Source organism: Corythoichthys intestinalis, chromosome 7 (assembly GCF_030265065.1).
Source record: "Corythoichthys intestinalis isolate RoL2023-P3 chromosome 7, ASM3026506v1, whole genome shotgun sequence".
NCBI classification, from domain to species: domain Eukaryota; kingdom Metazoa; phylum Chordata; class Actinopteri; order Syngnathiformes; family Syngnathidae; genus Corythoichthys; species Corythoichthys intestinalis.
In genome coordinates this window covers 11,976,813-11,998,786 of record NC_080401.1, presented here as the reverse complement: position 1 = coordinate 11,998,786, position 21,974 = coordinate 11,976,813, and the positions used below count along the sequence as shown (strand labels likewise).

At 40.0% G+C, this 21,974-nt stretch overlaps 2 protein-coding genes across 5 annotated transcripts; both read left to right on the top strand.

Annotated features, from left to right (window-relative positions):
* The first annotated feature begins 338 nt into the window (after window positions 1-338).
* On the top strand, window positions 339-19,713 carry LOC130919031 (transmembrane 4 L6 family member 4-like). 2 transcript variants are annotated; one of them, XM_057841411.1, is made up of 6 exons: window positions 350-457; window positions 549-787; window positions 1,067-1,156; window positions 9,750-9,895; window positions 18,142-18,328; window positions 19,138-19,713. In XM_057841411.1, the coding sequence occupies exons 2-6, from the start codon at window positions 617-619 to the stop codon at window positions 19,153-19,155; spliced, it is 612 nt and encodes a 203-aa protein (XP_057697394.1). In that variant the 5' UTR covers window positions 350-457; window positions 549-616; the 3' UTR covers window positions 19,156-19,713. The 2 variants fall into 2 exon arrangements, with proteins under 2 accessions (XP_057697393.1, XP_057697394.1); XM_057841410.1 differs by having other exon boundaries at window positions 339-787; window positions 19,138-19,710.
* On the top strand, window positions 10,165-15,593 carry LOC130919029 (uncharacterized). Of its 3 annotated transcripts, none has more exons than XM_057841407.1 (11): window positions 10,165-10,250; window positions 10,342-10,567; window positions 11,044-11,540; window positions 11,924-12,034; window positions 12,257-12,344; window positions 13,045-13,790; window positions 13,883-14,066; window positions 14,136-14,393; window positions 14,490-14,661; window positions 14,846-14,994; window positions 15,218-15,593. In XM_057841407.1, the coding sequence occupies exons 3-11, from the start codon at window positions 11,163-11,165 to the stop codon at window positions 15,403-15,405; spliced, it is 2,274 nt and encodes a 757-aa protein (XP_057697390.1). In that variant the 5' UTR covers window positions 10,165-10,250; window positions 10,342-10,567; window positions 11,044-11,162; the 3' UTR covers window positions 15,406-15,593. The 3 variants fall into 3 exon arrangements, with proteins under 3 accessions (XP_057697390.1, XP_057697391.1, XP_057697389.1); XM_057841408.1 differs by having other exon boundaries at window positions 11,018-11,540; XM_057841406.1 differs by having other exon boundaries at window positions 10,177-10,270; window positions 10,342-11,540.
* Window positions 19,714-21,974: the final 2,261 nt, after the last annotated feature.

Sequence of the window (21,974 nt, the reverse complement as noted above, 5' to 3'; positions counted from 1 at the left end):
AAATAATTGAAGCATTTTCCTGCTACTCAGTATGTAAGATTCAGCTCAACCATGAGAGCTCTGCTCTATCGATCAAATGCCTTTCTCTTTCACCCGTACAAAAAAACAAATGGTAAAACATTAACCACAGTATCTTCATTTGGATTTCTCTATGCACACACTGCCACACCATCCTACATCAGTCTGTGTTTGCATGAAGCCACCAGCAAGTGTATTCATGCCATTTTGGTGAGTGTGTGCTGGTACATGTGAGACTTTGCATTATTGCAGCTTGTGGTTGTAAAAGCAGGGAAATGACGTCACATGAAAAGCGAGGTGCGGGGCTATAAAGCTTGAAATCTTACATCAACCATCCTGTGTTGAAGTATACAGGTGACCTGGATTGAGTCACATCATTCAGAAAATCTATTATACCTGTATACTACATTTAATTTGAAAAACTGAAATCTTAATCTGAGTAAGGACATATATATTACAAACTTGTGTTTTGCTTAATTTTTTGGATCCTTGCAACACATAACATTGAATAATCTTTTCTGTTTTTGAAGAACAAGGCACGATTTTTTCACCTCAGAAATTACAATCGGTGGCATTTGGGTTTGTAAAAACTACCACAATGTGCTCTGGGGGCTTTGCGAAGTGTCTGGGGATCAGTCTGCTGCCCCTGGCAGTAGTGTGTGTGCTGTGCAACATCCTTCTCTTCTTTCCTGGGGGGAAGGTTGTGGATAGTGAACACATCACAAAAGAAGTCTGGTACTTTGGAGGAATTTTGGGCTCTGGGGTTTTGGTAAGTTTGTTTTATTTATGAACATTCTTTGATGGCAAGAATGCTTGTCATGTTTTGTTTTTCTAAGAGGCATATCTCTGACTTGCACTTTGTAACAACACTTTAAAAAAAAAAAAAAAAAAACATAATACTGTCTATGATTATATTGTATGGATTGTATACATTTTTTTTTTTCGGTGACCTGTGATCAAGCTTTTTTCCTGACCTACGTATGGATATGTAGAGCTTAAGTAAACTACAAAGTGTCATACAAAACAATTTTGTTATTAATGATTGCAGATGATTTTCCCGGCCCTGGTCTTCCTGGGTCTGAAGAACAATGACTGCTGCGGTTGCTGTGGCAATGAAAGCTGTGGAAGGAGATTTGCGGTGAAGTGTTTACTCTTCCATTTTCTTTATAGAAATATTTATACGGTAGTTGTGATTCTGAAAAATTAAGAGATTATAAAAGGCAAAATTTTCATGCTGGGTGTTTTTTCCCCCCGTCTAATTAGTCCAGTGTTTTATCATCAACTTTCATCTAATTAATAGGTGAAAGTGGATGATTTTTCACGGCACACCAGATGTGCCGCGGCACAGCAATGTGCCGGATTGCAGCACAGTGGTTGAAAATCACTGCATTATACGTAACCCTTTAATGCCTGCAATATGAAGCAATCGTCAGAGAATCACAAAATTTGAAAAATAAGGTCTTAATGAAACCTTTTTTTTGTAAAAAAGAAAAATAATTATAATGTGTAATAAGCGCTCTAATATTTATAACCCTTGCTAAATCCTGTTTTTTTTTTCTCATGGAACCTGCAGATGCATGAGTTGACTTGCATCCATTTTTTTGGGGGGGGGGGGGGATATTTCAAAATTCTATATTAGTCTCAAAATTATGAAATTCTAAGTGTATCAAATGTGATACATTTGGCAAGAAAGGGCTAAACTATGATATTTCTTTCCTCTTCATGATCCTTAACTATACAATCACAACAGTTAGCTCAGGGATCAAGATTTGTTCTTGTTGTATTCATGTCATTACAGTACAGTCATTTCAAAGCTATTTTCCAATAAGAGAAGTTGAAATTGAAACAATCATTTTCCAGATTTACAGAACACCATGACTGTCTCTCCTTCTTTTCTTCTGTTCCCCCATAACCCCTTCCCATTTGCTGCTTTGTCTTAATAAACGAGGTATGTTGAATGATCACAATGGGAGTATGTCATACTCCAATGTGAAACAATGAAACTGTTCAAACCAACCGGACACTCAGATTTCCATTTTCCATGTCAAACACCATGATAAAGCTTTTATGAACTTCTAAGACAGTATTCTAAGTTTGGTAACAATTCTGACAGACAAATGTAATGTAATAGAATGTAATAGAATCTTAACCAGAAAGGTAATGTACATTGTATAACCTTGGAGGGTGTTCCTAAATATTTTGAAAAGAAATATTCCAAAACATTAAATATCAATCTTTTGTAGTTTAACTTGAATGCAACTGAACAGTGCTTGATAAGTGCACTGTACAGATATGAACTTACTGGCTGCCATTGATAATGATGAACTAAACAGAGTTGCTATAAAAATTTGCCAATTTTTCATTGACCACATTAAAAACTGTTCAAACAGCTTTAATGATATTTCATACATTAACATTAGATGCCATTAATAGTTCTGAGATCAGGGGTCCAATTCGGCTCCGGCCTTCCTTTGCATGTTCTCCCTGTGCCTGCGTATGTTTTCTCTGCGTAGTCTGGTTTGCTCCTAGAGGCCCAAAACATGCATGGTAAATTAGTTGAACACTCTAAATTATCCGCAGGTATGAGTGTGTGCATGAATGGTTGTACGCTCTTTGTGGCCTGCTATCAGCTAGCAACCAATTCAGGGTGAACTCCGCCAACTGCCTACAGTTAGCTGGTCAGAAGTAGGTAGACCTCATAGGCGGATCTACTATTCAGGCGAAGTAGGCGATCGCCTTAGGCCCCCAACCAGCAGGGGGCCCGCAATCAGCTGCCCTTGCCCCAAAGAGCAAGGGCTTGGGCCACCGGAGCCAGCAGCACCAACTATTCATCATGTATAAATATGTCAGTATACCAAACAAACAAATAACAAAACAAAAAAGAAAGCCATTTGAATGCTGCATTTATATTATCTCTCCCCCACACACGCACTACAATGGACTGTTACACAACGACGGACAGAGTATCAGTCGCTTAGCTCCATTTAGCTTCGCTTAGCTCCGCTTAGCTGTTCGTTAGCTTCACTTAGCTCTCCCGTGTTTTTCACGCCACTAAGATCGCTATTTTTACAGCTCACTTGCTACTTTTCACGTCGGCTATCCTTTATTTCGAACACATGAGCGAACGTGCTCTCCATGAGAGCCAAAGTGTAGTGAGAGTGAGGGAGAAATTGAGAACAGGCCGCTAATGCCTCTTTTAACTTTCTTCTTCTTCACACCGGACATAAAATACACGACAGCACACCCTGTGGCGAAACAATGTAGTACAGTTCCAATTAGTCATATACACTCAAAAAAATGAACAAAGCAGGTTGTAAAGTTTACTTAAAGACAGTGTACATTTTCAGCAAGAAACCACCATGTTTCCAAGGTGAGCATGATTAAATCATGCAGTCGCTACATAAACATGAACAGTGAATGAGTAGCTAGATTAGATCATGTTGATGCAACATAATGTTAACGTGCCTTTCCAGCCAATTGCAATAGTCTCGTCATTTGAGATTTGAAAGTAGGGTTGCCAACTCCCTGAAAAAATAAGTGACACCTCATTGGTAGAGCCGGCTGGCCCAATAACCGTCACTATTTAATTATTATTTTGTTTGTGAAAAGTGTTTTTTTTTTTTTTTTTTATTAGATGGGGCTTTGCAAGGCACAGGCCCAGCTAGTAAAATTCCTCATCTTTATTTTTATTTCTTTCTTTCATAATCTTATTATCCACATTAATCAGCGCACTGGAGACTCCAAACCGTTTGACCGACCGACTAAATATTGCCATGTAGTGTATTTGTTGAGCTTTCAGTAAAAGATAATGTAGTGACAAAACTGTTCTGCCCAAAAGCATGATGGAAAGTGGGTAACCCTGACTGTGTGTAGCGGCTGCAAATACTATATTGTGTCTGTGTTGTTGTGTAGAAAAGATCAATTCATATTTGTTTTCCCAATGTTGCTCCCCTCAATAGTTAGTATTGTTGTGGAAGACACATCAAAGCTTAAGATAAGTAAAAGCATGGCCAAAATGAATGCCTGCATCCACTCTACTCACTTGCCACTGCCTCTCAACTCTATATATGCGTAGAACGGCGCCATTGTAGTCTGTTTGAGGCAATGCATGAGTGGGTCGCTCCGTGCATGGGTTAAATATTTTGACATGATTAATCAAAAAATGTAATTACTGCCCGTCAACGCGATAAATTTGACAGCCTTAGTTGTGCCTTATGTTGGTTCAACATGCGTGCTTTATGTTAAAAGAACGCAATTGCTTAATACTGAAGGAAAGCAATTTCATTAGGTGCAAATTATGTATTTCTTTAATGTCGGTTCAACATGTATTTTGGGGTGAACATGAATTCCTTATGTTGGCTCAACAAGAGTGCGTTATGTTCGCGCAACATAAGTGCCTAATGTTGGCGAGACGTGTGCTTTATGTTAAAAGGACACAATTGCTAAATGCTGAGGGATAGCAATATTATCAGGTGCAAATTCTTTCCATAATTTTTTTATGTCAGTTCAACACCCCATTTTTTTCAGTGTACAACAACGCTCAACAGCTGGTTAACCGCATTTGCTAACGAAAAAGAAATTAAATCTATTAGTGACACCACAAGAAATGACGAAGAATGTTTTTTATGGAGTGTAAAGCTTTCGGTTAGCGGTTTAGCGAACGTACCTCCGGTGAACATTTCAAAATAAAAGCACGTCATGTTCGTCATATAAATAACGATTTCTGGAGTTCAACCCACATACTTCAGAATTAATATTATAATATACATTAATATATATCAGTACTACAGAATACAGATTCTACACTAAGAATAGCTTTCAAATGACACTCTTTATGACTGGCAATGAATAATTATTATAATTATTATACTACTATTATATATATAGTAGTATACTATAATAAGAATGCTAGAATTTTTTTTTAAGAATTGTTTTAAATAATGTTGAAAAGGCAAAGTCAGTGTTCTGAATCTGTTTACTTTCCATTCTTTTGTACTAGTAAATGCTATCAGCAGGAGGAAATTTGTCGTTTAGGACAGCTCTAGTGTACCGGAACATATTTCCTCCACACCCTTCTCACCTTTTTAACCCCTGACCCATGAAGAGGGCCCCTGGATCTGTTCGCCTTAGGCCCTAAAATTGCCAATTCCGCCACTTAACGCGTTACATTTACTCCGTTACATTTGGTTAAGTGACTTTTTGAAAAAAAATGTACTTCCTAGAGTACTTTTACCACGCAGTACTTTTTATTTTTACTTCAGTGGCGCCTCCAGAAATGTTTCATAGGGGTGGCCAGATGGGGCCACTTAAAATCTTGGGGTGGCACACCAAAACTAAAAGCCATAATTTCAGGTTTTTATTATATCATTGCAGTAAAAAGGTCGGGGGAAAATTATCAGAAAGACTTAAGGACACGGCTACTGATATACTTAGGTGTATTGTGTAATATTTGATATTACTAACGATTTAATGTGCATAGTCCATAACTGTCCAGTCAACATTTTGAGTTCCACAACAATTCTGTTATATTGTGTTATGTATACATTAGGCATAAGGTGTACATTTAACAAAACAAAATAATTAATGGGGGAAAGCAGGTGCTGGCAGATACAAATAAAAGCAAGTACAGAGACAATCATATCTTAACTGGATATTTCCCAACACAATGTTAATGTGACACAAAAATAATTATTACTGAATGAACAAAACATAAAAAGTACTTCCCAACAGGGATCAACAGATTACCAGGCTATAACGTATATGAAATGCATAACTGATGCTACAACAATCTAACGATATACTGGCAAGCAGGGTGGCCAGTGGGGGGGCCAACAAATTTATAGGGGGGACCATGGCCACCCCTGGCCACCCCCTGGTGGCGCCACTGTTTTACTTGAGTAGATTTGTGAAGAAGAAACACTACCTTAACTCCGCTACTTTGGCCTACACTAAAGTCATTACATTTTTACTCTTTATTCTACATATTGGCTTTATTTCTGCCAGAGATGCCGACAGTGGCCGTCTCACTTTCACCAACATTAAACATTAACCACATAACTCCATTATACCAATCAATGGTAACTACGTTTTTCTCCACTAGAGGGCGCACATGCTCTTTAGACGGTTGATGTTCTAAGTCATGGGTCCCCAAACTACAGCCCGCGGGCCGGATACGGCCCGCAGCCACATTTGGTCCGGCCCCCTGAAAAAAAAAAAAAAAAAAATTTGTAAAAAAAAAAAAAAAAAATTTGTAAAAAAAAAAATTTTTTTTTTTTTTTTTTTCCCAATAGAGTTATTTATGTCCTGGCTTTTTTCTGTGAAGAACTGAGCAATGGTTATTTGGTTATTATCTATTTAATTAATACAGTATTATTATATTATATTACATTACATGATATTATATTATATTATATTATATTATATTATATTATATTATATTATATTATATTATATTATATTATATTATATTATATTATATTATATTATATTATATTCAGGGGTGCACATAAGTGGTCCGCACATGCGTACTGGACGTAGACAAACGCGCTGGCCCTCAACGGCTTCCATACGCTTTTGCAGAGACGTCACCGGAGCTACCGAAAAAAAGGACTTTTGCTGAAAAGTGGCTACAGGAGGTACCATGGCTAGAAGTGAATGATGCTCGCACAGAAATGCGGTACAAAATGTGCCGTGAGAATCCCAATGTCGCCGATTAGAGCAACGCATTTTATGTAGGGTCAAAGAATTTCAGCCATCCAAACTTTGAAAAGCACGAAAAAAACAGAGAGCATGTGGCAATTAAGCAAACTATCGATGTCAAACAGGACCCCACTCGCCCTATGGACATGTGGCGGAATAGGGCGGAATAAAGGTAATGAACAGCGACATGCACTGACAAACGTGTTTTTGCTCGCATTTTACAAAGCTAAACATACACGTTCAATGAGGTCTTATGAGGAGGACATCCCACTTTTAAAAAGGCTTGGAGTTAATGTGGGAGCCGCATAATGCCCTTTATTTTGAATTGGTGCTTTTATGTTTATTTCTTTACATTTCACTTCAAAGTAATGGCAATTTTGTTGTGCCAGTTGATGTTAATCAAGCATTAACTGTTAATATAATTAATCAAAGTTAATTGGCTCTAAGTAAAGCTTGTCATAAATTTATCGCATCAGGTGGGTCGGCTCTCAAGCTCAATGAGGACCAAGTCACATCTCCAGGTCCTCCTCTGAGAACCTGGGCAAAAAAATTATGTGCACCCCTGATTATATTATATTGTATTATATTATATTATATTAAGGGCTGTCAAAGTTATCGCGTTAACGGGCGGTAATTAATTTTTTTCATTAATCACGTTAAAATATTTGACGCAATTAACGCATATGCCCCGCTCAAACAGATTAAAATGACAGCAGTGTCATGTCCACTTGTTACTTGTGTTTTTTGTCTCCCTCTGCTGGCGCTTGGGTGCGACTGATTTTATGCACCATGAGCATTGTGTAATTCTTGACATCAACAATGGTGAGCTACTAGTTAATTTTTTTGATTGAAAATTTTACCAATTTTATTAAAACGAAAACATTAAGAGGGGTTTTAACATAAAATTTCTATAATTTGTACTAAAATCTATCTTTTAAGAACTACAAGTCGTTCTATCCAGGGATTGCTTTGACAGAATATTAATGTTAATGCCATCTTGTTGATTTATTGTTATAATAAACAAATACAGTACTTATGTACAGTATGTTGAATGTACTGTATATATCCGTCTTGTGTCTTATCTTTCCATTCCAACAATAATTTACAGAAAAATAAGGCATATTTTAGAGATGTTTGAATTGCGATTAATTACGATTAATTTTTAAGCTGTGATTAACTCGCTTAAAAATTTTAATCGTTTGACAGCCCTAATTATATTATATTATACTATATTATATTATATCATTTTTATTTTATTTACTTTGGTTCCGTGAAGAATCCAGAAAGGGTTATTTGATTGTGGCTTTCTGAAAAACAATACATTTTTACATTTAGGCACTCCTGCAATCGTCACACTTTTTCTGTTACAAACTGACCCCGGCCCCTCATCAGAGAAGAGAAGGGTTATGTGGCCCTCACAGGAAAAAGTTTGGGGACCCCTGTTCTAAGTGTTGTTCTGGTCTGTAATTGATGCGTTTTGTGTCATCTTTTCGATCTGATATGGTCATGTAATAGGTTATTGTATAAGATAATAAAAACAGTTCATATAGATAAAGAAGAAAAAGAGGGGAAAAATCTAACATTAATTAAAAAATCAGACATTCTAAGCAGTTACTTGAGTATTCTTTTCTATTCATACTTTTTACTTGTACTTCAGTAAAATGTTGGATGACTTCTTTTACTTTTTAGTCGAGTAATATTATTCATAAGTAATGGTACTCTTACTTGAGTAAAATCTTTTGCTTTTCTACCCACCCTGGCTGGTATAGGCTCCAGCACCCCCGCAACCCTCGTGAGGATAAGCGGCTCAGAAGATGGAAGAATGAATGCGTTTGATGCTATTTGAACTGAGAGGGTTAGCAAAGAATGTTCAATCGCTGCCAGACCCTCCCCTTAAATTTAAACAATTATACGATCTATGATAGCTCTACGCTTCATACGTTATATTGAGAAACTACCCTCGCCCACTCGTGTCCCCTTTATGCATGAAAACGCTCGAAAGCAGTGTTTTTCAGCCACTGTGCTGCAGCACGGCACACTGCTGTGTGACGCGCTGCACAGCATGAAGCGGCGCAGTGTAGTGTCTGGTGTGCCATGGAAAATGATCCACTTTCACTTAAAATTAGTTGAACTTTCTTTCAAATATAGGTGAACTTTCTTTCACCTTATTATTATTAGGTGTAAGTGGATGATTTTTCACGGCACACCAGACAGTACGCTGCGGCACAGTAGTACTATGCTGCGGCACAGCAGTAGTGTGCCGCGTGTGCTGCGGCACAGTGGTTGAAAAACACTGCTCTAGAGGCCTGGGTGCAGCTGCACCACCAGTCCCCCCCTGGGTTCCGCCCATGTGTCAGTGGGGTCCAAAGTTTTGGTTCAGTCATCCAGACAATGTTGTGATTTTCATGAAAAGTCATACTTTTATTTTTTTGAAAATTGAGCTGCAAAATGAGTAGAAACTATAGTGAAGAAATGACAACGTTAGAAATCCATCCCATTTGAGTTTTACCCTCAGGGGTCGCCACAGCAAAACAATCGATTCGAACGTTAGATTTGGCACAAATCCTTGCGGACACAACTCATAAGTGGGAATCACATCCGTGTCACCACAAAAAGCACGCTTCGAGAATCACTTCCCATAAATTGGATTGGCTTAATATACACTTTTGCCATACAGTTAAGCTGCTCGCACAACAGCTCAACTGTGTTGAAGATTTGGTGATTATTATTTAATAAGTAATTTTAAAAATGAATATTTCTAATCTTGCCAATGTCATATCTTCTGTATTCTATATTTGCAACTCATTTAAGTGTAATTTTTTTTTTTTTTTTTTGTCTGGGTGTTCCCAAACATTTGAACAGCAGTGTAAGAAACAGTTTTTTTTTTTTTTTTTTTTTTAAATCTTATGTGTATGTATTTTTTGCATTTTAATTCTAGCCTGCCTACATAATTTTATTGTCTTTTTTAATAGATGTTTATTCCATGTTTAAGGCTTCCAATCTGCAATTTTGTTTCTTCCCTCTCTTTACAGATGCTGAGTTCCATTCTGTTTGCAGCTGTGGGTCTTGTAGGAGCCGGTTATTCAGTCATAGTTTCAGCTGTTGCCATAAACCAGGGACCCCAATGTCTGGCTGAAGTGAACAATACAAAAATATGGACGTATCCCTTCAACGATGGGTATGAAGTTGTTCTTGGTAGACCCATAATGTCACTAGTAAGGATGAGGATGTATGAGTACAGTAGTATAGGCATACATAACAATGCATAATGATAATTTACAAGACAATGATCATGTCACATAATCTTTTTATGCAGAATGGTCTGCTTTCATCATGTAAAAATCTTCAACACATCAACTAATTACCTTTATTGCACCGCTGGACATCAAATATTGTCTAAATTTACTGTGGATTGTTCCTTGATTCTTCATTCTTTTATAAATAACAGAATTTGAGCCGTGGTGATACCAACAAAACAATGATGCTGCTGCCCCACAGCATTGTTCTAAAGGGATCCTTGACCTTTAAGACAAGTAATTCTTAAAAGACAAACGTTAGTATGAGTAATGATAATTTCATACAAAACCTCTCTAAATGTTTTCGTTTTAATAAAATTTGTGATAGGTCGCCATTCTTGTTGACGTCGCAGTGCCGTGACGTCACTGGGCCCGTTGCTGTTGTCACTCATTAGCTACCCCAACATGTCGAGCAGCAAAGGCAAAATGCAGAGCAGGAAATACCTGATAAGACAAGAGTTGGGCAAACTGGTGATGCAAGTGCGTCTCGATGACAACGGAGCGAGAGAGTGTATGCTGTTGGGAACTCCGGTTTTTGTTAGCAGATCCCCAAGGTGAGCTATTGCGTGATCAAACTTATTCCAGTATAATGATGTAGATTGTTAGCATCTGTCGTGTGCTTTACATACAGCACAGGCCTAAAGTTTGAACACACCTTGTCATTCGTACATTTTTATTTTCATGACTATTGACATTATAAACTCTCACCGAAGGTAATTAAACTATGAATGCACACATGTAATAGTCAGGATCAGAATTGTGTCGTGGCAGTCCTCATTAAATTCGTCATCTGGATCGAGTGTCCTCCATGTCTTGTACATCCAACTCACGTTTAGCTACGTAAGGCTAGTCCACATTAAAGTGCCCATGACACCAAAAAGCATGTTTATTTCATACTTTCCGCGGTATTTTATGCTCCTGAATGAAACAGACCGCTTGGATGTGTGTGGAAGCGATCGTTATATTTATTCAGTTTTTTGAATCCCGCGCTACGAAAATGACAGACTTCCGGCTGTGATCTCGGATTTAGGAAGAAGGCGGATGTGACGTGTACGGTAGAAGACCTCTTCGCTAGCTACCCGTGCTGTTGTGTGAGAAGGACTGCGGATTCGTCTAATTTAGCAGAGTATTTCCTTTATTTTTCGCACCATGCCGAAACGATGCGTTGCAGGCTTTTGTTCCAACGTCACGGGGAGTGATGTGAGCCTTTTTCGGTTCCCAAGAGATCCCGTTCGCCGGGAAGCATGGGTAAAGCAAGTACAACGAACGAGGGACAATTGGTCACCATCCAAATCCTCAGCGTTGTGTTCGGATCATTTTACTGAAGACTGTTTCGACCCTGTTCCTCTGCGGAAAGTTGAGATGGGACTTTCAGTGCAACATGCCAGAACCCTACTTGACACAGCTGTGCCAACAATTTCCCCCCGTCCTCAACATGGAGCTAGCGGCAGTGGGCAAAGCGCTCACAAATCTCTGAAGAGGAAGTCCGCTGCCATTGATAAGCGGACGAAAAAGGCTGCAGTTGAAGTAAGTAAGCGTTGTGTTTTATATAATGTAAAATACTGTAAACCCATTTCAGTGTGCTGCCAATAAATTAGCTTTAATTAAAAACCATCAAACAAAAAAATCACATTTGTTGCTGCTGTAATTATTTGCTGAATTATTCGCGCTTTACTATCAAACAATTCGTCTTGTTGACCTCAGAGGCTAGTGGTTATGGTACCTCATTTCATGCTTTAAATGATTTCTCTCATCACGTTTTGTGAATTTTGCGGGCTGCTAGCGCTAGCTAGCGCTAGCTGCGGGCTACTAGCGCTAGCTAGCGCTAGCTAGCGCTAGCAGCCCGTCTCCTACAATTGTAATCGCGCGGCGTTTATTCGAGTGATTGAATTGTGTCCTTTTCTTTTCAGTCGATGATACAAGAATACCAGGCCCATTCAAAGACACAGTGCGAAAGTGTTAATCCAGACGCGGATAATCCTGAGTTGGAAGAATTTGCCGCTGGGCCAGCTCCTAAATCGGTACGTGTAATGTGTTTTACAAAATGTTATAAAACATTTCCACTCAAAATATGACTTTTGACACCTGGTGTATGTGTCATAATAACATTCCCTAAACCTTTCTGTCTTTGGTTTTGGGGAAAATTCTTATTTTGCCATCTAGTTATCAAAATATGATTACATAGTCAATACATTTGAGGCTAATGAATAACTATAAACTTGATGTTGTCTGTGTACCCATAGGTCGACGAGTCCTGTCAGGTTTGTCTTTTGCCACCAAGTCAGACTGTTGCTGTTAGTGCTGCTTTGCAACCTCAAAGACGACATAAAGGTAATTCGAAGTACATTTTCAGTTGCTTCTAATTTAAGGAATTACCTATCGTTGCTATTAACAAACTTTCAAAACATCCATTTGACTTGTGCTTATTGAATTAATATAATACAGATTAAAGAAACATTTTTTTTTAAATATATATATATATATATATATATATATATATATATATATAAAATACCGAGTAAGGGCAAAGTGTTTACTATCATTATAATGTTTAAATGATTAACCTATAATAGGTTGGAACTTATCCAGTGTAAGTTTTTCATTGTCATAGCTGCCTTCCAAAATACATCACAGGCCAAATGTTTGGACACACCGTCTCTCATTAGTGCGTTTTCTTTATTTTTGTCACTATTTACATTGTAAATTCTCACTAAAGGTAATAAAACTATGTGCAATTATGTACTCAGCCAAAAAATGTGAAATATAACTAAAACATATAATATTCTAGTATCTTCAAAGTAGCCACCCTTTTCTCTGATTATTTTATTTTATTTTTTGTAATATAAAATAAAAAATAATAATATAATTTTCAAGTCTGATTGTTTTCTAATTCATTTGTTTGACAGGCTTACATAAAATCTAAACTCTACTGCGGTTAAAATGAAAATTTTTATTGGGTTTCTCACACAATCATCAACATGTTATAGCAATAGGGGGAAGAAGATTGTGATCTATTGTGTGTATCTTTCAGGTGTCCAGACAACATCCGGGCCCCTCATGATGACTGTGGGTACCCAAACCTGCGTTGTTCACTCAGAGCTGAATGTTACCATCGACAGCTGGGACTCGGATGAAGAAATGTTGGTGTGCGAGGCTGATTCTGAGTATGACCTACCCACCGCACCTTCTGACTGCGAGTCCAGCGAGTCCGATTGTCCTGATATGGCTGCGGCCGACCCTGCGCCAGTTCCCAGCCGGGTATATCTAATCTACTGGGTCGCCCTCATTCAGCTCATTAGCCAGTGGGTCAGTTGTCCTGCGTGTGCCTGCAAGAAGGTCAACTGGGTCCCTTCTGAGGTCGGTACCATGTTGGTGCTGGCCTTGAAGTGTGCTGAGCCTGGATGTGGTCACACCGGAACATGGAACTCCCAACCATATGTCGGCAGAATTGCTGCTGGAAACATATTTCTTTCTGCAGCCATTTTATTTGCTGGTGCAACTGTGGGCAAAGTTCTGCGTGTGTTATCTCACATGGGTGTAGCTGTTTACTCCACTCGGTCGTACTTTCGCCATCAAGAACGCTACCTTCACCAAGCCATCAAAAGCGTGTGGCGAGAGCGGCAAATCTGGCTGTTGAGCCATCTACAAGCTGAGGGAGAGGAAATTGTTTGTGGTGGCGACGGACGAGCTGACTCACCCGGTCACAGTGCAAAATACGGGACTTACACGATGATGGAACTGCGGAAGCTAACCATCTTGGATGTGCAGATTGTGCAGGTAAATTAAACTTGTGAACAAAAGATGTTCGATATAAGCCTAATTCTTTATATATCATACTGTATGTTGCTTTGTTTTTTCCCAAATCTCAGAGTAACGAGGTAGGAGGTAGCTACCACATGGAGCCCGAAGGACTGGTTCGGTCACTGCGTGTGCTCGAGGAGTTTGTGCGTGTGGGAACTCTGGTGACAGATCGACATGTGACTGTCAACAAGCTCGTCCGAGAACAGTTCCCACACATTGAGCATCTTTTTGACATCTGGCATATTGGCAAAGGTAATAAGATTCATTATCACAGCTTTATTTATAGCATATTTTACACACCTACATAATTGTCTTTCCAAGGTTTGAAGAAAAAGTTGCAGAACCTCTCTAAGCTGCGTGGATGTGAAGCCCTAAAACCCTGGATTGGCAGTATCATCAACCATTTATATTGGTCCGTGGCGTCAACGCGACCTGGGGACCCCAGACTCATCCTCGACAAGTGGGAGTCAGTACTGAGCCATGTTCAGAATGATCACTCGGGCTTCAAAGGCAGTTTCCCCAGGTGCAGCCATGGTCCTTTGGAAGGTCGGGAACGGAAAAAGCCTTGGCTCACGCCTCGTAAGTTTGCATTCCATTACAATAAGCACACTTATACTATTTCGCAAAATGCTTCTCTGTTCAAGTACAAATTTGATTCTGTCTGGTATTTTGCAGACACCAAGTTGACCAATGAGCTGGAGAAGCTGATCTGTGGCTCCAAACTGTTGGCTGACATTCGCCGGCTGTCTCCAGTCTACCAGACTTCCCACCTGGAAGCCTTCCACAGTCTGGTGAACCATTTTACACCCAAAATGTTCGCCTTTTCTTACGAGGGGATGCTCAGCAGGTATTATTGTAACAATTTTCTGCTGATTTATCCAGTATATTATCTCATGTCTTTGTTTTTTGTTGTCCCAATCACAATCTGATCGATTAAGACATTTTCAATATGAATATTAATATGGAAATACTATTCCATCCATGTTTTTTTTTTTTTTTTTTTTTTTTTTTTTTTTTTTTTTTTTTTTAAGGACGATTGTGGCTGCTCTTCACTTCAATGAAAACGCCCATCGAGCCCACAGCTTAACCCGAGACGGAGTGGGGATTTATAGCATCCACTTTCCAAAATCAAAACAAGGCGGCCATGTTGTGCGCAAAGTTTTGGAGAACCCTACATTTGGTAAGTACGCATTACTAATCCTGTCAATTGAACTCATTGTTGTAAATTATTGGGTGTCATCGTAATGTACAAACCTTTGGACACTTTATTACTGGATACAGTGTCAAGTGTGTTTTTAGAATCTGTCCCATTTTTGCTTGATATTTGCAAGATAAATGGAATGGATTTCATGTGGAATTATCTCTGTGCATTTGTCAGTACCATTTGCTTCCCTTGTTATCAGAGTATGTTAGCGAGCTGATGTCGGCGGTGGAGAGGCTTGTGCAGGACGCGAGTGATGTAGAGCCGGATGAATTGGAGGCGATACCGGCTGTGCCCGAGGCCGGGAGGTTATCCCTCAGCAGCAGCTTTCAGCGACCTGACAAAGAACAGGCGGTCCGGGATCATGTCACACGTTTTAATGTGCCATGATTGAACCTTTAATTTTGTATAATTGTGTTCCCCAGTTCTTTCGTTGTCATCTTTTGAAAATGTGAGCTAGTTTTTTGAATTTATAAGGTATTATTGGTTCGAGCCCTGTGTAAATATGTTGGTATATATAAAATATAATGGCACACTTAAATTCCGGTGAATAAAACCATTTTGTGTATTTTTCCAAATCATTGTCTTGAGCTTGATACAGTAGCAATTGTTTTTTACTTGTATCAGCATGTCAGAAATAAGTATCTTATAACGTCCTTGCATTTGTCATATTTCCATATTCCATTCAGTACAATACTTTGTCATGGAAATATAATTTTTGTATTGCACTTAGCAAATATGTAATAAGACTAACCACTGAGGCTTGCAAAAATATTGAAGTAGAGATATTCTTTTAAAAATCACATCAGGATGACTGTATAATGAAACGATTACAATATTTTATTCAACTTGGAGTTTTAGGGAGGATTACAAGGTTGGTATCCAACAAACTCCGGTGATGGGAAGCTTGTCCTGATCTGCGCGACCACACAGGCTGGTAGAGGAACCCTGATCCTCCGCCCCAGGAACTCGTACACCCAGCGCACAAACTGGCGATACGCCGTGTAACGTTTCCAGCTGAAAGCACAATAGGATGGGGTCATTCATTTCCTTTTCCATTTGAAAACCAACACAGTAATGCAAACCGTTATTTTACATTGTAATTTGTGAGACAATGCTAACTAGCCTAAGTCACTGCCGATCACAAAAAAGGTTGGTTTATGAAATTCTGATCAGTGCATATATATGACACATACTTGTTTCCTGACTGGTCCTCATAATTTTGCCTGTAGGCATAATAGGCTGTCTGAAGGACGTCTACGTTCAGGCACACGGGCTGAAATCCAGGGTGCTGGGTAATACATTGGACCCCAGCCCCCTCCATCTTCTCCCTGACTCGCTCCTGTTCACCACAGCAAACGCACTCATCTACTGTGGGCATCACTGCACAGCATTCACATGAACACCTTCAGAAAAATAAATGAAATTTTAAATCTAAATGCAGAACATGGATTGTAGTGAAAGACTCCTTGCAAGAAAAATGTATTTTCTCAGGTCTCCACAAATTAAAACTAATAACAATGAAAATGTCACTATAAAAAAATGAACAGATACAGTGGGGAGAACAAGTATTTGAGACACTGCCAATGGGTTTTCCTATTAGCAGTGTCTCAAATACTTGTTCTCCCCACTGTGTATGTGAATAAAACAGAATATACCAAAACCGATTTAATTTTCAGCCACTCACCATGCAGTGTTGCCCAGTCTGCTGTGGTCATCCTGGGAGTTTGGCTCAGTCTCGTCTGTGTCGCTGCTTTCTGATTCCATATCTTTTTCCTCCAAATATGGCTCAAACCTATATGGCTGTATGGCACATACTTCCTCTGGATCGCCAATTATGTTTGAAAATTCCAAACTTGAACCAGAATCGCTGGAAAATGTTTCCTCCTCCATTGGGCTCAATGCTAAAGCTGCCTGAAATCGTTCTACCGCTGACGTCATCAGCAAGATGGCGGCGCCAGCGGGCTTTAACAGGAGGGGCCTAACAGCACATTAAAAGTCTAATTTCTCGTTATCTGTGCTTTGCAAATTTGCTGTATATAGTCGAATCGTCTCAAAATATGATTCTAATTCACACAATAATGCTATTTAAGACTTTTTTTCTCGTGTCATATGCTCTTTAAGTGCTCGGCGCGCATCAGCTGGCCACTATATCGCTGCATCGGTCGTGTCTGGATCAGTTTGAGTGGCAGCATCACTCATATTAGGTGAATACTGAACAGACACACCTACTGCCTGATGAACTGACAGTAGAGGTGAATTATTAGCTTCCTCTGTGACTAGCGGTACACCAGAAGGTTTGCCTACCGCTGTAGCGACAGGAGCGGATTGCCTGCTTAAGAGAGCGGCCAGCATTTTCTTGTCTTTGGCGCTTTATTGCGCGCATTTCACTCGCTATCCGAGCGCGTTGAGGCTTCTTGTGAGGGAAAATAGTTGGAACAGCATTTGATTTTATTCTCCGCTTATACCCAGCCGCTCCAGTGAGCTCTTTCATAAGTTGTCGTCGACTAAAAGCCTCAACCACGGTAGGAGAAAAATCACGAGAGCAAAGCCTTGGGTCTTTGGGAAGTTTTCTATAGACATTTTCCCAAACCTTTCACCTCTTCTTGTGAATAGGAAATCTGTGGTGACTCACATCACTCCCCTTGTTTTCATTTGACTGGAAAGTGCATCCAAAAGCAGCACGTCGTGGCATTTTACTTAGCGAGTTTAGGCAGCAATACACAATTGTTGTTGTACACAACTGGAAACGTCCTCCGAGCCCGCAAAACATGGCGCCAACTATCAGTCAAAATGTGTGCTAAATATTATAAAATATTGCCATTGATTTAACATTTTATGTGTTTCTAACAACATATTTTAGTACAAGAGAACAATTGTGGTTTATTAGAGCCTATATGTCTTTAAGATCGAGGATTCCTTTAAAAAAATCTGAATTGGTTTGGGTATTTATTTGCTTTAACTAGGGGCATTCTAATTAAATGTGGTCACAAGTGTTGCTTAAAAAAACAATTCAAACAAAACAAGATCACATCAAATTGAACATTGACTTCATACTTAAAACTCTATATCTGGAATTAACATCCAAATAACTTCTCTTCTCTTGTTCTCTTGTCTCATCTGCAGTGACTATCTGACTAATTCAACCATATGGTCAAAATGTATTGAACCTGCTGGTGTGGTGTCATGGCATCTCTCCCTGTTCTCTGTTCTGCTGGTCATGGGTTTAATCCAGCTGGTGCTGTGTGCTGTGCAGGTGATAAATGGGCTCCTTGGAGCTCTGTGTGGGGACTGCTGTGGCTGCTGTGGTGGGGTTAGTATTTTTCATTGACAGTTGATACATCTGACTAACAAACTGAAGTGGTACCTCTACATATGAATTCAAATCGTTCCAGGACCTGGTTTTTAAGTTGAAATGGCCGTATGTCGAGCGGGATTTTTCCATAAGAATACATTATAACTCAATTAATTCTTTCAACAGCCCAAAACCTACGCTAAAGGTTTCATAAATACTGCAGGTACAATCATATGTAGCAAAAAAATACACATAGCAAAACAAATAAATTATAAATACAAATCGGAATAATAATGTAACAAATCAGGTTCTAATGTGGCGGTTGTGTTTTGCATGCTGTTGCTGAACACATAAGCGCTGTGACTGACGAGAATGAGAGAGGTGTGGAAGAGTGGGAAGTTTTTACTTTTACTTTCAAGTTCTGTTGTTGTTGGCGTCGGCTACGGCGGACAGTAGCCGAGTTGTGTTGCACAAGTTCTGAAATAAATGATTAAAAACCCGATGAAGCTGGCGACTTCCTTGCCGATGGTATAATATTAATTGTCACCCTAACTTATAAAGACTGGCAAACAGAGGTCGGAGAAGGACCGAGAAAACAATGAAATTGCAACATTGCTGTTAACCGGCGTGTTTCGAGCATGGCGTCATATGTCGAGAAAAATGACTCAAATTTTACGTAGGGTCGTATGTGGAGGTACCGCTGTACTGAGCTTTGAGTATTTTGCGAATATTCCTCACAAACATGTTCATTTATATTTTAATAATTCGGGACATTTATTGGTGTGAGTTTTACAGATCATTTAACTTTAATCATGTTTCTTTTTCAGAATGATGGAGCTGTTTAAACAGTAACAGCGTCTGAGTTCAACTTCAGCATTACCTTATTTATTCTCCATTTAATAAAAAAGAGCTACTTGATGGCAGTGTGATGTATATTATGTAAAAACACTGCTGAAATGACAGTACTCAGTCTTTTCACCTTCAATTCCTTATTTGCAGTGCACTGTTATTATTGCAATATTTTTGGGGCGCTGGGGGCATTTTATTATTTAAAAAATTATGTATTTTAGATGCATGAATCACCCTGTCACAAATGCCACACAATTGTACAAACTTGGAATGACTGTCCGCTGGTGTGCTTTTTGGGTGTTGTTTCATTCAATGGAAATAATGTAGCTGTGTCATAGCACCTGTAATCTGTGCGTAATAAACACTTCAAAAAAAAAATTTCACATGTGTTGACATTTTAATAAAAATGGCTGTATGACGCATGGGTTGAGTAGGACTCTTTCCTTTTGAATCTTGTTTGGGCATTTAGAGGTAGTAAAAGTAATCATATGGGTTTTAAGTGTCAGGATTTGCGAACGCGAAAACAAGGTTGGACTCACAACAGACAACCAACGACTGAGGGAATCGTGCAAGGGTTTATTAAATACAAACCAAAACACACGTGATCGCGGTAAAAAGGGGAAATAACAAAACGGGTCCATGACAGGAGGTCGACGGGGATCAGTATACAAACACGAAGGTAAACCAAGGTAGTAGGCAGAGAGCCAATAAAACAACTTAAATACACTCACGTACCTGCACAAGGTAGAGGAATACAAAACTAAAGCGGCAGGCGACCAAAACCCACGGCAGGGGCGTAATTACAAAAATAACAAGCTACTCGAATGACTAGGATGGCGAATGGCGACCAGCAAGGAAAAATATCTCGGCGTCCTTCCAGTGAATCGCCTGCGTCTTTATACTGTTGTTGATGAGCTGCAGGTGCGACGTCGGGAACGCCCCCACAGCCGGCTCTGCAACAACACAAAATCTGACCAGGAGCAGAACGTGACATTAAGGAGGGAAAATTGTCATTTTTACAACATTAGGTATATCTTACCGAACCCCAAAGGGTCAAAATGAAATAATAAAAGCATTTTGAAATAAATACCATTTTCATGAAGATTACAATTGTGTAATATGGCACTTACATTGTAAAATAAGGTAATATTATGAAGATTTTACATGATAAATGTTTTTCACAATGATTTTTTAAAGTCTATGCCAGGCCAGGATGTAACTGCCTTCACTTTTGCAGGGTCCATCTGAAGACTTCCCTCTGCCACTTACTGTCCCAGAAATGATGCCGATCTAGCGTGGAATTCCCATTTCTCTGCTTTGAGTTTTCCAGGAGATGGCGCAGAACCAGCTGGACATGATTGATATGCTCTGACATAGTTTTGGAAAATATCAGGATGTCATCTAAATACACAAACACGATGATATTGAGCATGTCTCGCAGGATGTAGTTCACCAGGGCCTGAAATACTGAAGGGGTGTTGGTTAGGCCAAAGGGCATGACTAAGTACTCATAGTGTCCAGAGCGTGTGTTGAATGCCGTCTTCCAATCATCGCCTTCTTTCATTCGAACCAGGTGATAAGCATTCTACAGGTCCAGTTTAGTGAACAAAGTGGCACCTTGGAGAAGCTCAAAATCAGACAACATGAGTATTAGGAGGTAGCGCTTCTTGATGGTTATGTCATGGAGTCCACGGTAATCTATGCATGGGTGGAGAGCCATCGTTATACCCGAGAAACAATCCAGTTTGAGCAGGCGAGGATGATAGACAGCTAGGGATTCATTAATGTACTTCTCCATGGCGCTTTCTAGTGCAGATAAAGAGTACAGATGGCCCTTTGGTGGCGCTGTGCCAGGCAGGAGGTCTATGGCGCAGTCATATGGCCGGTGAGGGGGTCAGCGAAGTGGCCTTGTATTTGTCCTCACGGAGTGCATGGTAGCAGGCAGGTACATTGGAAATGTCTAGGACAGGACTAACAGGTTCAGGTTGGTGGGTATGACCGCCTTCTTCAGGCAGGTCTGGTGGCATCTCCTGCCCCATTCTCGTACCACCCCGGCCTCCCAGTCGACGTTAGGGTTGTGCTGGCGCAGCCACAGATAACAAAGGATGAGGGGCTGACCTGGTAAGCAGAACAGATGAAACTGAATGGACTCGTGGTTGTTTCCGGACAGAAGCATGGTTACTGGGGCTGGGATGTGGGTCACTGTGCTGAGTAGATGTCCATCCAGAGCTTGTGGAGGAACAGATGGGGAAAGTTGGCATATGCCGAGCTGCTGGGCAAGATCCACATCCATGATGTTGGCCTCCGCTCCACAGTCAATGAGAGTGGTTAGGGTATGGGATGTGTTGGTCAGTAGGATGCGAATCTGGAGAAAGGGTTTACGAATGGGGGGAGGCTGAAGAAACGTTGAGCTCACCCGAATCTCCCACGTCCGGTGAGCTCTAGCTTTTGCTGGACAGGTAGCGATTCCATGACCTTCACCCCCGCAGTACAGGCACAAGTTAGAAGTGAAACGTCGCTGGCGCTCTTCAGGAGTTAGGGCAACACAGCCAATCTCCATGGGCTCAGGCTGGTTATAATGGGCGGGAGTAACAACTTGAAAAGCCTTAGAGGCAGAGGGGGCGCTCCGACATCCACCCTTTCGCCATCGGGTCTGAATCCGATAGTCAATGCGGGTAACAAGGACATTGGCTTCGTCAAGGGTGCTGGGTAGATCATAGGAGCTGAACTAATCTTCGATGTCGTCCTCCAGGCTGTGATAGACTGCGTCAATCATGGCTTCAGTGTTCCTGTTGCTGTGCCTCGCCAGAGTTCG

Excerpts from the sequence above, each read along its gene's own strand:
- LOC130919031 (XM_057841411.1), top strand. The coding sequence starts at position 617 with ATGTGCTCTGGGGGCTTTGCGAAGTGTCTGGGGATCAGTCTGCTGCCC. Across the intron at positions 788-1,066 it reads TTTTGGGCTCTGGGGTTTTG|ATGATTTTCCCGGCCCTGGT; the intron begins GTAAGTTTGTTT and ends TAATGATTGCAG. Across the intron at positions 1,157-9,749 it reads GCTGTGGAAGGAGATTTGCG|ATGCTGAGTTCCATTCTGTT; the intron begins GTGAAGTGTTTA and ends CTCTCTTTACAG.
- LOC130919029 (XM_057841407.1), top strand. The coding sequence starts at position 11,163 with ATGCCGAAACGATGCGTTGCAGGCTTTTGTTCCAACGTCACGGGGAGT. Across the intron at positions 13,791-13,882 it reads TGGATGTGCAGATTGTGCAG|AGTAACGAGGTAGGAGGTAG; the intron begins GTAAATTAAACT and ends CCCAAATCTCAG. Across the intron at positions 14,067-14,135 it reads CATCTGGCATATTGGCAAAG|GTTTGAAGAAAAAGTTGCAG; the intron begins GTAATAAGATTC and ends TGTCTTTCCAAG.